At 57.8% G+C, this 12,839-nt stretch overlaps 8 protein-coding genes across 8 annotated transcripts; 4 read left to right on the top strand and 4 right to left on the bottom strand.

Annotated features, from left to right (window-relative positions):
* Positions 1 to 423: 423 nt before the first annotated feature.
* On the top strand, positions 424 to 1,269 carry SDRG_11939 (hypothetical protein; the record flags this gene model as incomplete). The annotated part of the gene is made up of 3 exons (XM_008617993.1): positions 424 to 472; positions 755 to 1,074; positions 1,141 to 1,269. 3 exons carry the CDS (start codon positions 424 to 426, stop codon positions 1,267 to 1,269), a joined length of 498 nt encoding a protein of 165 aa, XP_008616215.1.
* Positions 1,226 to 1,936, bottom strand: SDRG_11938 (hypothetical protein). The gene is made up of 4 exons (XM_008617992.1): positions 1,796 to 1,936; positions 1,715 to 1,747; positions 1,623 to 1,676; positions 1,226 to 1,578 (listed from the first exon to the last, which is right to left on the bottom strand). The coding sequence occupies exons 1-4, from the start codon at positions 1,817 to 1,819 to the stop codon at positions 1,423 to 1,425; spliced, it is 267 nt and encodes an 88-aa protein (XP_008616214.1). The 5' UTR covers positions 1,820 to 1,936; the 3' UTR covers positions 1,226 to 1,422.
* Positions 1,937 to 2,140: 204 nt separating this feature from the next.
* On the top strand, positions 2,141 to 2,942 carry SDRG_11937 (hypothetical protein; the record flags this gene model as incomplete). The annotated part of the gene is made up of 5 exons (XM_008617991.1): positions 2,141 to 2,444; positions 2,490 to 2,558; positions 2,609 to 2,719; positions 2,766 to 2,840; positions 2,887 to 2,942. 5 exons carry the CDS (start codon positions 2,141 to 2,143, stop codon positions 2,940 to 2,942), a joined length of 615 nt encoding a protein of 204 aa, XP_008616213.1.
* A 3-nt stretch (positions 2,943 to 2,945) lies between these two features.
* Positions 2,946 to 3,762, bottom strand: SDRG_11936 (hypothetical protein; the record flags this gene model as incomplete). The annotated part of the gene is made up of 2 exons (XM_008617990.1): positions 2,946 to 3,236; positions 3,283 to 3,762. The coding sequence occupies 2 exons, from the start codon at positions 3,760 to 3,762 to the stop codon at positions 2,946 to 2,948; spliced, it is 771 nt and encodes a 256-aa protein (XP_008616212.1).
* Positions 3,763 to 4,223: 461 nt separating this feature from the next.
* SDRG_11935 (hypothetical protein) lies at positions 4,224 to 5,293 on the top strand. Its single transcript, XM_008617989.1, has 4 exons — positions 4,224 to 4,504; positions 4,553 to 4,740; positions 4,788 to 4,940; positions 4,989 to 5,293. Exons 1-4 carry the CDS (start codon positions 4,270 to 4,272, stop codon positions 5,193 to 5,195), a joined length of 783 nt encoding a protein of 260 aa, XP_008616211.1. The 5' UTR covers positions 4,224 to 4,269; the 3' UTR covers positions 5,196 to 5,293.
* Positions 5,294 to 5,877: 584 nt separating this feature from the next.
* Positions 5,878 to 7,987, bottom strand: SDRG_11934 (hypothetical protein). The gene is made up of 5 exons (XM_008617988.1): positions 7,385 to 7,987; positions 7,106 to 7,338; positions 6,623 to 7,055; positions 6,376 to 6,569; positions 5,878 to 6,330 (listed from the first exon to the last, which is right to left on the bottom strand). Exons 1-5 carry the CDS (start codon positions 7,887 to 7,889, stop codon positions 5,932 to 5,934), a joined length of 1,764 nt encoding a protein of 587 aa, XP_008616210.1. The 5' UTR covers positions 7,890 to 7,987; the 3' UTR covers positions 5,878 to 5,931.
* Positions 7,988 to 8,525: 538 nt separating this feature from the next.
* SDRG_11933 (hypothetical protein) lies at positions 8,526 to 11,903 on the top strand. Its single transcript, XM_008617987.1, has 20 exons — positions 8,526 to 8,779; positions 8,832 to 8,904; positions 8,965 to 9,028; positions 9,097 to 9,217; positions 9,264 to 9,347; positions 9,397 to 9,529; positions 9,581 to 9,721; positions 9,763 to 9,866; positions 9,909 to 10,043; positions 10,090 to 10,179; positions 10,225 to 10,310; positions 10,359 to 10,530; positions 10,579 to 10,695; positions 10,749 to 10,859; positions 10,905 to 11,054; positions 11,106 to 11,191; positions 11,243 to 11,375; positions 11,427 to 11,492; positions 11,540 to 11,587; positions 11,641 to 11,903. Exons 1-20 carry the CDS (start codon positions 8,558 to 8,560, stop codon positions 11,821 to 11,823), a joined length of 2,319 nt encoding a protein of 772 aa, XP_008616209.1. The 5' UTR covers positions 8,526 to 8,557; the 3' UTR covers positions 11,824 to 11,903.
* A 227-nt stretch (positions 11,904 to 12,130) lies between these two features.
* On the bottom strand, positions 12,131 to 12,839 carry SDRG_11932 (hypothetical protein). Its single transcript, XM_008617986.1, has one exon. It carries the CDS (start codon positions 12,826 to 12,828, stop codon positions 12,202 to 12,204), a length of 627 nt encoding a protein of 208 aa, XP_008616208.1. The 5' UTR covers positions 12,829 to 12,839; the 3' UTR covers positions 12,131 to 12,201.

Here is a 12,839-nt window from a genome sequence, read left to right as displayed (position 1 = left end):
ATTGAATGGATTTTGAATTGAATATGAGGCGTTCGTACAAGCGCTTGCATGGCGACCACTGGCAATTACGTGCGAAGGTGACCGACTACAGTGGCCCGCAACTTTACCCGACAGAGAATCACGACCTTTTTGTGCGGGTTATAAAAGATGTTTATAGCCGTTCTGTGCGCTAAACGTGCTATATATCGATAGCCGAGACACAGAGGAACACGAATATAGTTTGATCTTCTTCGTAGCATGTCTAGTCGCTGAGTTATAAAAGCTGGAAGACAGACCATTTAAGTTGGGGAGGGGCCAAAAATGTCCACTTCCAGAGCCGGTACACCGGGCTACACCAACGCTATCCGTACAAAATCTATTTAACCGGATAGTATGCCCCGGGCTACGAAAGTGATTCGCATCGCCATTTTTCACCACCGATCCATGGTGCGACCCGGCAGGCAAGCGTTTCATCTGCGCCGCGCCAGGGCAGGTCTTGAGGCCAAGCGCCAAGCGCCTGAGCTAGGCGACGTTGTTGAATTTGACGCCGAGGAGAGCGACAACACCGACGAAGAACACGACAACTGCGCTCTCGAGCCTTGCCAACTTGTACTAGGACCGGTACCGGTGCGTGCTTTGATCCACCACTTTGACACCAACTGAGGAATTCCATTAGGAAGCATCGCTCGCGTACAAAGTCGGGACCATCGACTGAGATAGCGACGACGAGGTCGATCTATGGAGCCTACTGGATGCGCGGGGCGATGCTGTGCAGGGACACCCAAGGGCCGTCTCACGATCCTACGCGAGCGCGAGCTGCTCGGCCCCGCCGAGACGATCCGTGGGCAGTGCAGGAAGACGCCCTGCACGACAGAAGAGCCGTACAATTGCTGTGCGGTCAACTTGCTCGACCATCAACCCGACTTTGCGGCTCAGAAGTCGATGCTCGAGAAGGTCTTTGAAGATAGCGGCCACTTAATGGACCTCCTCCGCAAGTTCCATCCCGAGTTCAACCCAATCGAAAACTATTGGGGAAGTGCCAAGGTCTACTGCTGTCATCACTGCGACTACACGTTCAAGAGCCTCCGCGAAACGGTTCCAGCTCAAGTCCCTCTGCAGCATGCTCAGCGCTTCGAGCGGCGTTATCATCGGTACATGCAGGTGTACGCAGCTGGACTTTCACCGCCTCTCGCAGAGTTCGCCGTCAAGAAGTACAAATCTCACCGCTCCATTCCATCGGAGAATCTCACGGAACGCATGGAGGTCGAATTTGCAGCTAAAAAACGCTAGAAATCAACGTATGTGTGCTCTTCTACTCGCCGTTGTGTGTCTTTTCAGCCTCAACGGCGTCAAAAACGATTCTGGAGAGGATTTTAGGTATTGCGAATTTTCCGACCAAATTTGTCCACTTTGACAAAAATTGTCGGGTCAAGATGCGGGCCACTATACGCCGGGTAGCTCTCGGTCGCTTCTCGTGGCCGACCGCGATGGCTGGATGGCTCGGCGCTGGTGTGGTTTGTCGGCGGTGAGGGATGTTTTGGCGTCGAGCGTCGCTGTCAAGGGCACGAGGTTGATGGGGCGCAGTGCGGGTGTTGGGTTCTGCATGAGAGAAATGACACCATGCACTTGTGTCGTGTGAGCACCTCTGTGAGCATGAAGCCAGTAAAGTCGTTCATTCGCGACGTGTCTTCGGCCATCTACAAAGTCGTCAGGAGACGCTGAAGCCACCGGCGACCTGTCGAAGCAGTTGGTCGAGGTCGTCGTCGATCTACATGGACGCATGAGTGCCATCCTGCCAGCGAGATGTGCTGTCGACCTCGGTGGTAGAATGGTTCTTCATGCTCGGTTCGCTACCAATAATGCTGGACTGGGGCTTGCAGCCGGTGGTGCCCCTTCTTGCCCCATGGCTCGAGCTACTCCGACTGCCTCTACTGCATTCCGTGAATCGATGGCGGGCGTTCTTCCGTGCTGAGAATGACGACGTGCACCTATCGCCTCGTTGCTCAACTTCAAGTTGGGTTGACTTTCCGATAAAGGGGTCGTCTTATGCTTTGGATTGGCGCAAAGTAGGACGTCATAGCACCCCGTTATCGAAATTCAATTGACTGATCTATTGCTCAAAGGGCGTGCGAGAACCACCAAAAAAGAAGAACGGCGTGGGATGAACCGGCTGCCCGACTATGGCAGCGCCGAGTACTGGGACGCACGGTACATCAGCGAAGGCAATCGGACGTCGCGCGACGCTTACTTCCCGTACAGCGTCATTCAGAAAGGCCTCGAGCCGTTCTTCAAGCCGTCCAAGGCCGAGCGCATCTTGATCGTGGGCTGCGGCACGAGCTCGATGGGCCACGACATGCTCGCCGCCGGCTTCCGCGACATCACGTGCATGGACTTTTCGCCCGCGGCCATTCGCATCGTGACGCAGCGCCAGGCGCCGCCGATTGACGGCCAGCCTGCGCTCAAGTGTACGCGACCGATCGTACATGCATCTTAGCATTGCACTCGCCTAGACGTGCTCATGGACGTCCGTGACATGGCGGCCTTCCCGAGCGAGTCGTTTGACGCCGTGATCGACAAGGGTATGTAGGCCAATGGCATCCGTCCTCCTTCCGCATGCCATCGCTGCTAGGGGTCTTGGATTCGGTCGTCTGCGGCGTAGCCAACAGCGCTGGTGCGAGCCAGATGATGAACGAAATCCACCGTGTGCTCACCGCCGACGGCGCTTGCTTCGTCTTCTCGAGTACGCCCCATCGGAGAGGTCTTATTCGGTTGCCACATTGGTCTAGATGGCTCGTATGCGTCCCGAGCACCATACGTCGACAGCAATGCGGTGTCATGGCAGATCAACCAGATCAGCATTGGTACGTGGCGCCACGGCGACGCGCTGGAAATATGATGGTATGCTAGGCCAACCCGCGCACTTTGTAGCGTTATATTTGCGTAAGAAGTCGCTGGCGACGTAGACATTAGGCCCACTTTTGCGTGATCGCAGCGCCGAGTAGTCCTGCTTCCTGGAGCGTCTCGTCCATGCCCACGAGCGGCTTGGGCGGGAACCCGGCCATGAGCACGTACGCTTGGCCGGTCGCGCCTTCGCGGTGGAGCACGGCGTGGATGTCGCGCACGGTGTGTGTCGTGTTGAACGTCTCGCGCACACGGCCGCCGTTGGCGAGACGGATCTGAATCACCGTGGTCGGCTGCGTCGTGTCGACGGGCGCAAGTGTGGTGGGCGCATCGCTGACAATCGCAGCCGCTTCGACCTGTGAAATGGACGAGGTGAGCATGGAGAAGGAATTCGTCTTGTACCTTGGTCGCGCCCATAGTTTGGCCTTCGCCAGCGAACGCAGCGTACTTGGGCTTGGCCGTCTCCTTGTACTGCTGCGTGCGCTTGTCGACGAGCGAAATGTCGACGTGCTGGCCGCGCGAGTGCAGCGCTTCAAGCTCCCGAGGCACGACACCCCGCTCGATCGCAGTCAAGAACTCGCGGTTGTTCTCGTCATCGCGGCGTCGGTATTCACCGTCATCGACTGTAAAGCCATCGGCGTAGAACGTGATGACGTGCGACGGCGTCGCCGACGCATCGCCTTGGGCGCCTTGCTGCTGGGCGCGGGAGATGATGTTGTCAATGCTCGGAGGGCCGCCCGTGGGGTTGCCATAGACGCTCAGCCCACTGCCACCCCCCGTCGAGTTGGTGCCACCAGTGTAGTACGACTGCTTCTCTTCGTCGCTGTCGCTGTCATCGTTGGCGGCACGGTCGCGCAGGTTGCCAAAGCCGAAGACGTTCATCCTACTCCTTCCCAAGCTTGAAACTAAAATCCAAGCCTGTCGACTATCCGGATAACCTGAGGTGGAGAGACCAACTAAACGACTAAACAATGCACTGGATTCATGGCCCCGCACAACGTAACCCTTGTGTTAGACTATACACAAATGTACATGTTGGTACTCTATTGGCACAATAATACATGCCGTCGAGGCGCAGAGGTACCAGCGATATAGCTGCTTGTGCTTCAGGCGCCACCACGTCGTTGCGCACGCCGTTTAGTCGAAACTTGATTAAATTCGATTTCAGCCAATGGCATCGCTGCATCTAACGACATTCTATTACCTAGAAATTGTATGGATTTTGACAATAAAATGCATGAAAATGCACCAATCGGAAGCGGGCTTCTAAAAACTTGTCAAATTATTTTACAAGCATATCCTATTATTTGCATTTAAAATAGAGTGACAGAATTAAAGTATCCAGCGAAAATACAATCTTTGCACGACCGGCAGGGCCATCACAACACCATGGGCTGCGCCGATATCCGCTTGGCCTCGCCGCAGGAGCACGCCGATCTCGAGCAGCTGCTGCATGCGTTCGACTCTGCTCAGTGCAAGCTCTCTACGGAGCCCACCCATGTTGGCCAGAAGCATGTCTTTGTCGCGGAAACCATGGGTCCTATCGGCGTCCTTGTGCTTCTACGAGACCAGGACACGGCGGTGATTGATGCGCTCGGTGTCGATCCCATCCAGCGCGGCCAAGGTGCTACATCTCCATTCGCATGTCTATGTGCTGATGCAGATCGCGTAGGTGTGGGGTCGGACCTTGTGGACGCGGCTGAGCGCTTCCTTGCATCCGAGGCAAAGGACCCGAGTCGGTACCTCGCGCTCGCGTGCGTCCCATCTGACGCCACTGAGCGGTTCGTACGTCGCATGGGCTTTGTCGAATACAGCGGCGAAGTTGATGCAGTGACGGGTGACCGCCGCGTCGTGTACCGTGTAATACGCTCTCGCTCCAAAAGCGGCGCTACAATTTATGGACTTAGAAACCGGTTGGCGACCACCATGTCCCAGACCCAGACGCCTCCATGGGTGATGTCATGGGCGCGTTCCTTGCCCAAGTGGATGGGCCGCGGACGGAGGAACCTTCGCTAGAGGCATCCGCAAAGACGCCGCTCTTCGCGTCCATCCTCTCGACCGTACGGCGCACGTCCATCCTCCTCGATCGACTAAGATCTATCTTGTAGATGCGCTTGGATACACTGGAGGCGCTCGCAACAGACTTGAGCAACACCGCTTCCATCGAGGTGCTGCACGACGACGACGATCACGAGACGCCCGAGAGCCTCGACTCGCTCGTGCGCCTGCTCATGACGCAGCTGCGCGATCCAAGCCATGAAGAGCTTGTCATGTCGTTTCGACCAACTCTGGAGGCGTCGGAGGATAAGGAGTAGCCGTAATCCGGCTGCGCCCAAGAGAAGTTCTCACGACCGGCAACGACAGATTCCTTCCGTGCAGCTGTGGAAGCGCCAAAGTCACAGCCTTGGCCATAGCCTTTGGCGCATCTCGGACAGTCCAGTGACATACTCTCCAGGTCATGCGACCATATCCTGCCTGCGAGGCGTCGTAGGAGCGAGCGCGAGAAGCGTTCTCGGTTCTGCTGATCCCGACTGGTCAAGGAACCGCGGGTGTTGCTCTCGTAATCTCGCCAGGAAGCACCACGAATAACGCTTGAAGTTGGCAGTTGGGTCCTTCCAACTATCACGGGACAAAAAGATATAGATTCTCTTCGTCTGCACCCCAAGCTGGCGAGATACACCCGATTCACATACCTCCAAGCCAGAGGTTAGTCGGTACAACAGTAGTAGGACCAAGGACCTCGGCAAAAAAGAGCTCGACATGGGTCGCAACAAGGAGCTAGACAAGGAGCGCGGCAAAGACCTCAGTCGAGTGCATCGGCCAGACGACGCGCCGCCAGCTACTCCACTTGGTGTGACAACCACCCACAACTTCAACGGCGCCTTGCGACTTGAACTTGGGCGATTGCACTTCGAACTTCGAAACTGCCACAGAACCAGCTGGAATTCCGCGGATGTTCGGCACGGCACTCGCCGGTGCACGGTCAGACGCGCAGGATGCAAGATTGGCCATGGGTTAGTCTGTTTGTTAAATTAGAAAACGCGACCGGCCCTATAAGAAGTGCTGCATGACCGCGCGCAGCCCATACATGAGGCCGGCTTGCTTGCGGGCCTCGGCCGTGAGCAACGTCACATGGCACTTCTCCGAGGCGGTCAACGTGTGGTTGAAGTGTTCAATGTCCTTGGCCGTCACGCGCCACGGCGTGCACGCGACCTTCTTGACAAACTGCTTGGTCGGGCGGTTGAGGAAGATGTTGACGTTCTTGTAGTCGTAGTCGTCGTGGCAAATGCCGTAAATGCGGTGTACGTAGTACCAGATCGCATGGCGGAACGGCGTCGTGTCCAAGCTCTCCTCGTCCTGGTTGCTGCGATGCTTGGCCTCCGCATGCGCCCCGTACGAGTGGTACGTCATCTTGAGCGTGAGCTTGAAGAGGTCTTCCAGAATGTGGCCCTGCGGCTCAGTCAGATCATGCTGTAGGGATCGAGGACGACGTACGCCTTGGCCGGGAAAGTACCGGCTCACGAGCGAGAAGCAGTGCTCGTCCCATGAAAAGTCTTCCGTGTGCAACACGTTGTACTCGCGCGACCGCACGTCAAAGTCGACGTACTCGACAAACGTCTCGCTGCAGTAGCGCCACAGCTCGCCCTTCAGGTGCGCCGTCGACGACAAGCCGCGCAGCCGCCCGCTCGCTACACAATCATGCGCCATGAGCCATCGCTTGCACAAGCGCAATGATACGTACGCGGAAGGGCCGCGCATTCAAAAGGCACTTCCTCGTCGTCCTCGTCGTCATTGTCCTCGTCGTCGTCCTTCTCGGTGGATGACGTCGCGTCGCCTTCAGGCGCGTCTTCGTCGTCGCTCTGCGTAAACTCTGCGTCCTTGGCCAGACGCTGCCGCAAAAGCTCTTCCTCGAGCTCCATGCGCGCCACGTCGTACCCCGGGCTGGCTCCGAGCTCGCTGCCGCACTCGCTCATCTTGCCTATGCTGCTGCGGCGGTTGATCGCGCCAATGTACGTGTCGGGGTTGGACGTGCTCGAGAGGATCGCGAGGTCTTCTTCGTCGACAACACCCAGACCGAGCGTGATGCTGCACATCGAGTGGTACATGCACATGACGATGATCGCGTGCACGAGCTCCGAGATGGACCACGACGACCCGTCGCTGTCGGACGCCAGCTACCATTCGGTACCCATGAGAGGCAGCATTACGTCACGGCGTCTCGTACCAGGTCGGCGATGTCATCGCTCGTAATGAGCCATGGCTGGTGCGCTAAGAGCGCGTTGAGGCTGTGGAGGCGCGCGAGCTTGGCCGGCACAAAGTCGAGGCCGTCAAGCCACGACGGGTCGCCGCCATTTACGAGGAAATTGTGTTGGTGGATCATCGAAACGTAGTGACACCGGTACTCGGCCGCGGCCATGAGCGCAATGTAGTTGCGCCACTCGAGCGGGAGCGGGCCATCTACAAACGTCTATGATGAGCACGATGGCATCGCGTCATGAGCTACCGTTGAGCATGATGGACGTGATCGACGACCGAAAGAGCTGCAGGTACGGCTTGTGCCACGCAAGCATGCGCGTCAAGTGCGAGACGCGGCCACCTTGAAGGAAGCAGCGCGTAAAGATGGCTTGGAGATCCTCATCCTCGTTCTTGACGATGCCAATGACCTCGGACTTCTGGAAAAACGACGACACGTCCGAGTCTTGGTCCGTGGGCTCGGCGCCGTTCGGTGGCACGCACTTGGGCGTGAAGGCCAGGCCGCGCTTGGCAGCAATGTCGGCCAGCAGCGCGCGGCAGCCGGTGCGAATGTCGGCGAGCGGCGCTTCGCGGGCCAACCGCCACATGGTGGGCAAATGGGCCTCCAAGACCGACGGCTCCATGGCCATGGCTTCTTCGCCGAGCTGCTCCATGGTGCTCGCGCGCTGGCGCGGGTCGGCGCTGAGGAGGCGGCGGAAGAACCACTCCTTCTTGACCGCAAAGTGGCTGTCGCTCCTCGCGGCGCTCAGCATCATGTCTCGACGCGCTCAAAATCCAAAATGACCGTGCTCGGCCGCGGGCCAAGTCTTGACTTGGCGTTTGTATGTGACAGCTCGTTTGTATGCAAACGACCGGATCCCCACGCAACTTCGAGTTCTGGAACTTCGAATGTGCCGAAAATAAGCCGCGCCAGTGAAATTTCCGCGGCTTGCCGTGTCTATACAAAGTCGCTGTCGTGTGTCACGGAGGCACGTCCGGCACCTTTTACCACGCATACAGAGGCCAGGTGTCGAGCAGGATGCCTCGAGGAAGCTCCGCAACACGTGGCATCTCCATGTGGGCAAAGCGCCAATCACAGGCGTCTCGGGTCCACAAGTAAAAGCTGTGGCCATGGGCTTGCAATTTGCATCTCGGCCGCTTGACCGACGCCGCGTCGACAGTGTCGCCCGCACAGAGACGTCGTCTGTCGCCAACCGCCTTGGATTATTTACAGTGTACACGTCCTCGGCTACTGCCGCCTATTGGCTTGATTTCCTCATCAACGCCTGGCGCCATACGTGGCAGCACCTGCGTCCGCGCCCACAGGTGGTGGCGCCACCTGGCGGTTTTTAAGCCTTGGGCATTGTATGCTATACAATGTCAAGTATAGTCGATCCAAAAGATACAAAGGACCGCGACTTGGCGGTTGGCTGCAAAGACGCGGATGCAGGCCTTCTCGTTCGAGCCGCCGGTCGTGCCGGTAGACGCAAGCAGCCTCGCGGCCGAGACCGACGTGCGCGCCAAGTACCACCGCGCACTCTCGGTCGTCTCGGCCATCTTCAACAAGTACTACAACGGGTCGCACCGCGCGGTGGACGTCGATGTGGCGCGGCGCCTCGTGGCCCACGAAGATGCGCTCTTTAGTATCCAGTGCCACATCGAACAAGTCGACTGCACCGTCGATGTAGTTGCAGCGCTTCTGACGTCTGGCGTATTAGGGCCCGGCTGCGATTCATCGCGAAAAGAAGGCGTCCGAGGTGCGCGACATCACGGGCCATGTTGCGGCCCACGGTATGTACTCGCGTGTTCGTGTGCGTCGGCAGAGATTTGATGGCGCGCTTGTTTCTGTAGCCCACCAGTCGACACCGTGGTTTGCGCTCTGTGGCGGGTACCTCCCCGGTCCCGGCTCTGTCATGTACGTCGTTGATGATTCGTCGTCGTTCGTATTGGGTTGGACCTGAGTTTGCTGTTTCATTTTGTCAGGCGAGAGTGGGACAAGCTCGGTGAAATGGCGCCGGAAGCAGCGATGAAAGAGTATGTTGGTCTCGTCGATCGGCTCTTGCCCGGCTGGGACGATCAGTCCGAGTTCCCAGTCGCACGCCAGGTGGGTACCACGGAACGAGCGGTGCCAGATCGGATGTTTGCTGTAGGACCGGTTCTGGCAAGACGACGCCGTGCGCTCTGCGTGCACGGTGTGCGAGGCGCCGTTCACGGTGCAAAATCGACGCCACCACGTACGCACAGACTTCTTCGACTCGTATTTTGTATCGCTGTGGTGTCTAGTGTCGCATGTGCTTTGACATCTTTTGCCATCTCTGCACGGCGTCGCAGGTCGAGCTGCTGCTTTCGAGAGGTGCGCCGCCGCGCAAGTACCGTGTCTGTGGCGCGTGCAAAGCCAGCATCGACAACGACAAGGGCAAGCACATCTGGACGTGGACTGGCATCGGATGTTTATGATCTTTGGTAGGGCTTGCCGAAGTGCGCCGGCTGGTGACGGAGAACCGGCGTATCAAAGATGCGATCCAGGCACTCGCCAAGACCACAGAAACGCAGGTTGCGGCACAAGCGGCTGTCGTCGCCAAGCTGCGCGCAGAAGCCACACACCTCGGTACGAGCTTCTTCAGGATCGGCGACAACTCATTGTGACAGGCTGCGACGTGGCCAAGCTCGACGCCATCACGGCCGCCAAGCTCGGCGCGTCGCCGTCGCGCACAATGGAAGAACTCAAGACGCCACCGGCGCACAAGTTCAAGGTTCGCCCTTTGTGTGGCTCTACGTGTTGACTTCGGATGTAGCCAAGCGAGTCGGTCGAGGCGTGTGCCCAGCTGCGCGTCGCCCACCGCCAGCTTGGTATGTGCTTGAAGGTCGCCGAGGTCCGGTCCAAGAAGGCACTCGAGTCACTGAACGTGGCCATCGCTGTCTACGAAGAGGTATTCTTTTGTATCCATAGAGATGGTTTCTCGAACTTTGTGTTAGGCCATTCGCCACAAGAAGATTCGGTGGCACCCCGTCGCGACGGGGGCGCTCCCATACTTCAATGTCTTTGACATTGCCATGTTGAGCCAAGTGCGCTACACTGCCTAGTCGCTTTCGATGGACGTAGTTTCGTAGACGTGCAAGACGCTACATGCGTACATTGGCAAACACGATTTGCAGCGAAAGGCCATTGCGCAGCAGGCCTTTCCGGTTTGTTTTCGGTAAAACGATGTTTGCATCTTTGTGGCAACCATCCAACTTGCGACTAGGCCGCAAATGTGGCTCTCGCGCATCTGCAGCGACAGCGACACCAACAAGTTCATTTGCGACCTTGCCGAAGCACTCACGTCCGCGCTGAGCCTCGAGTACGACTCGGACCAAGCCGTGCAGTGGTACTCGATCATGCCCAAGTCGTCGCCGATCTGGTCGGAAGCGTACGCTGTAAGCGCCTCTGTCTTGCATCGCGACGATGTATCCCACGGCGCGTAGCTGATTCTTGAGCGCTGTGGTGCGGTCGGCCACCTCGAGCACGACAAGCAGATCGTCGCGGACGTCGGGCGCACGTTTGGCCGCTCTGCCGTGCGCAAGACCAAGCGCCGCGAGCGGGTACGACGTCGCTTGTGAAGGTTTCTTGTTGATCGAATGGTGTATGGGTGCAGCAAGCCGATCCGTACGAAGGATTGGACCGCGAGCCGAAGAAGGACTCGCTCATCAACGTGCTTCGCGCCTTTACGAGCACCAACTCGACCGTGGGCTACTGCCAGGGCATGGTAAGACGTCCTCTCGTGGTTGCTTGGCGCGCTAAGATCGTATAGAACTTTTTGGCGGCCTTTATGCTCGCCAACGTCGAGTGGAACGAAGCGCAGGCCTTTTGGCTCCTAACGGCGATGGCGGTCTCGCCTACATACGAGATCATGGACATGTACAAGCCGGGCGTTCCGCTGCTCAATTTGCGCTTCTTCCAGGTACTTGGCGTAGTGCAGTGAATGTACGAATGAAACATGGACTGGTTGCAGCTCCATATGCTCGTCAAGCAGTGGTTGCCCGCCGTCCACGCGCACTTTGAAGCGCAGGATTTTCATGTGAGCATGTGTGCCTCGGGGTAGGGTTACGAATCTTCAACGACTGCGGACAACGATATACGATGATGTAGGTGGTTTATGACATTATTTACCAACTTTGACACGCTGCCGCCGGACGCTGTCGTCCGCACCATGGACGGTTTTGTTGTCTACGGCTGGAAAATGATCTTCCGCGTCGCGCTGGCGCTCCTCACGTACCTCGAGGTAGACGGAGCGTCCCTCGCATCGATGATTCGTATATTCATGACCGACTAGCCGGCAATCCTGGCCGCTGACTTTGAAGCGATCGTGGATCTCTTCTACAACTTGGATGACGGCGCGGTATGCTCCTTCCTGTCTCTAAAAAGTGGGTTGACGACCAAGGGTAGCTCATCCTGCACCCCGAGTACCTCGTCCACGCAGCCAACAAAATCAAGGTAGTTCCGGTGACCCATAAAGCCAAGATCGTATCGACGGTGACGACGCCTAGGTCACCAATTCTATGCTGCGGGCGCTTCAAGACGACTATGACGAGCTGTACCCTTCCAGTCTCGGCGCGACGCTGTCGCCGCGCCACGAGACCGCGGGGAGCACACCAGCGCTGCCATTGCTCAAGCTCACCTCTGCGTCGGTCGACGACGTGGGGCCGGATACCATTTGCACCACGACCTAGATAACGTTGTCTGTTGTTTCTCGCTAGTACAAGCTGAGCAAATTGGGAATGTGGAGGTGCATCGCTCTCCTTATATGGTGCGCTGCACGAGTGCGTCGATTTCGATCAAGGGAATAACTTGTATGCCCTTGATTTCAATGTACTTGGCGACGTGCCAGTCAGGACGGTGGGGCGACGCAGCTCGACAGCTTCGTGACGCTTCGGCGTCGAGGACGAGTGACGGCAAGAACCAAAGGTGCCGCCATGACTCCGGTGCTGCTGTGTGTCGCAAGATACGTCGAATCGTTCGCACCTTTGGCCACGTTCATGGCGATAAACACGATACACGACACTATTGATAGATTGATATATACTCCAAGGTGCCTACGCTACGTAGACTTAGTGGCCGCCGGCGCCGGCGTTGGCGTACGAGATCGTCATGGGCGAGGCACCGCCGGCGATCGAGACGATGATCTGCGTCAGCACCGAGAAGCCTTCGCCCGTGAGCATCGCAGCGGCGAGGATGTACTGCGCCTTCTCAAAGCCCGGGCAGTCGACCGACTTCCAGTAGATGATGATGACGGCCATGATCATACCCTCGAGGCCAAAGTACGCGGGCACGATCATGCCAATCGCGACGGCCATCGGCACGGGGCAGTAGTTGGCGATCGCGTTGTGCACCTTGTTCTCGGATTCCGAGAACAAGTCGATGTACAAGTTGAAGACGATCGTGTAGATGGCGCCAATGAGCATAAAGATGCCGCAGTGGGTCGGGAGACCCGAGAGGCCGACCGACGCCGTGATCGCGAGCACGCGGTACACTTCGCCGAACGGCGCCGTGATGACGTCGCCCGGGATCGTGAACGCCTGGTTCATGACCACCCACACGGTCGGCACGATGATGCACGACATGCACGCGCCGACGATCTGGGCAACGATCATGGCGTTCGCCGACGCGCCGACGAGGTAGCCGGTCTTGAAGTCCTGCATGAGGTCGGCGGCCTGCGAGCAGCCCACAATGACCATCTGGCAGAGCA

Source organism: Saprolegnia diclina (genome assembly GCF_000281045.1).
Source record: "Saprolegnia diclina VS20 unplaced genomic scaffold supercont1.45, whole genome shotgun sequence".
NCBI classification, from domain to species: Eukaryota; Oomycota; class Saprolegniomycetes; order Saprolegniales; family Saprolegniaceae; genus Saprolegnia; species Saprolegnia diclina.
This window is presented reverse-complemented; position numbering and strand designations above follow the sequence as displayed.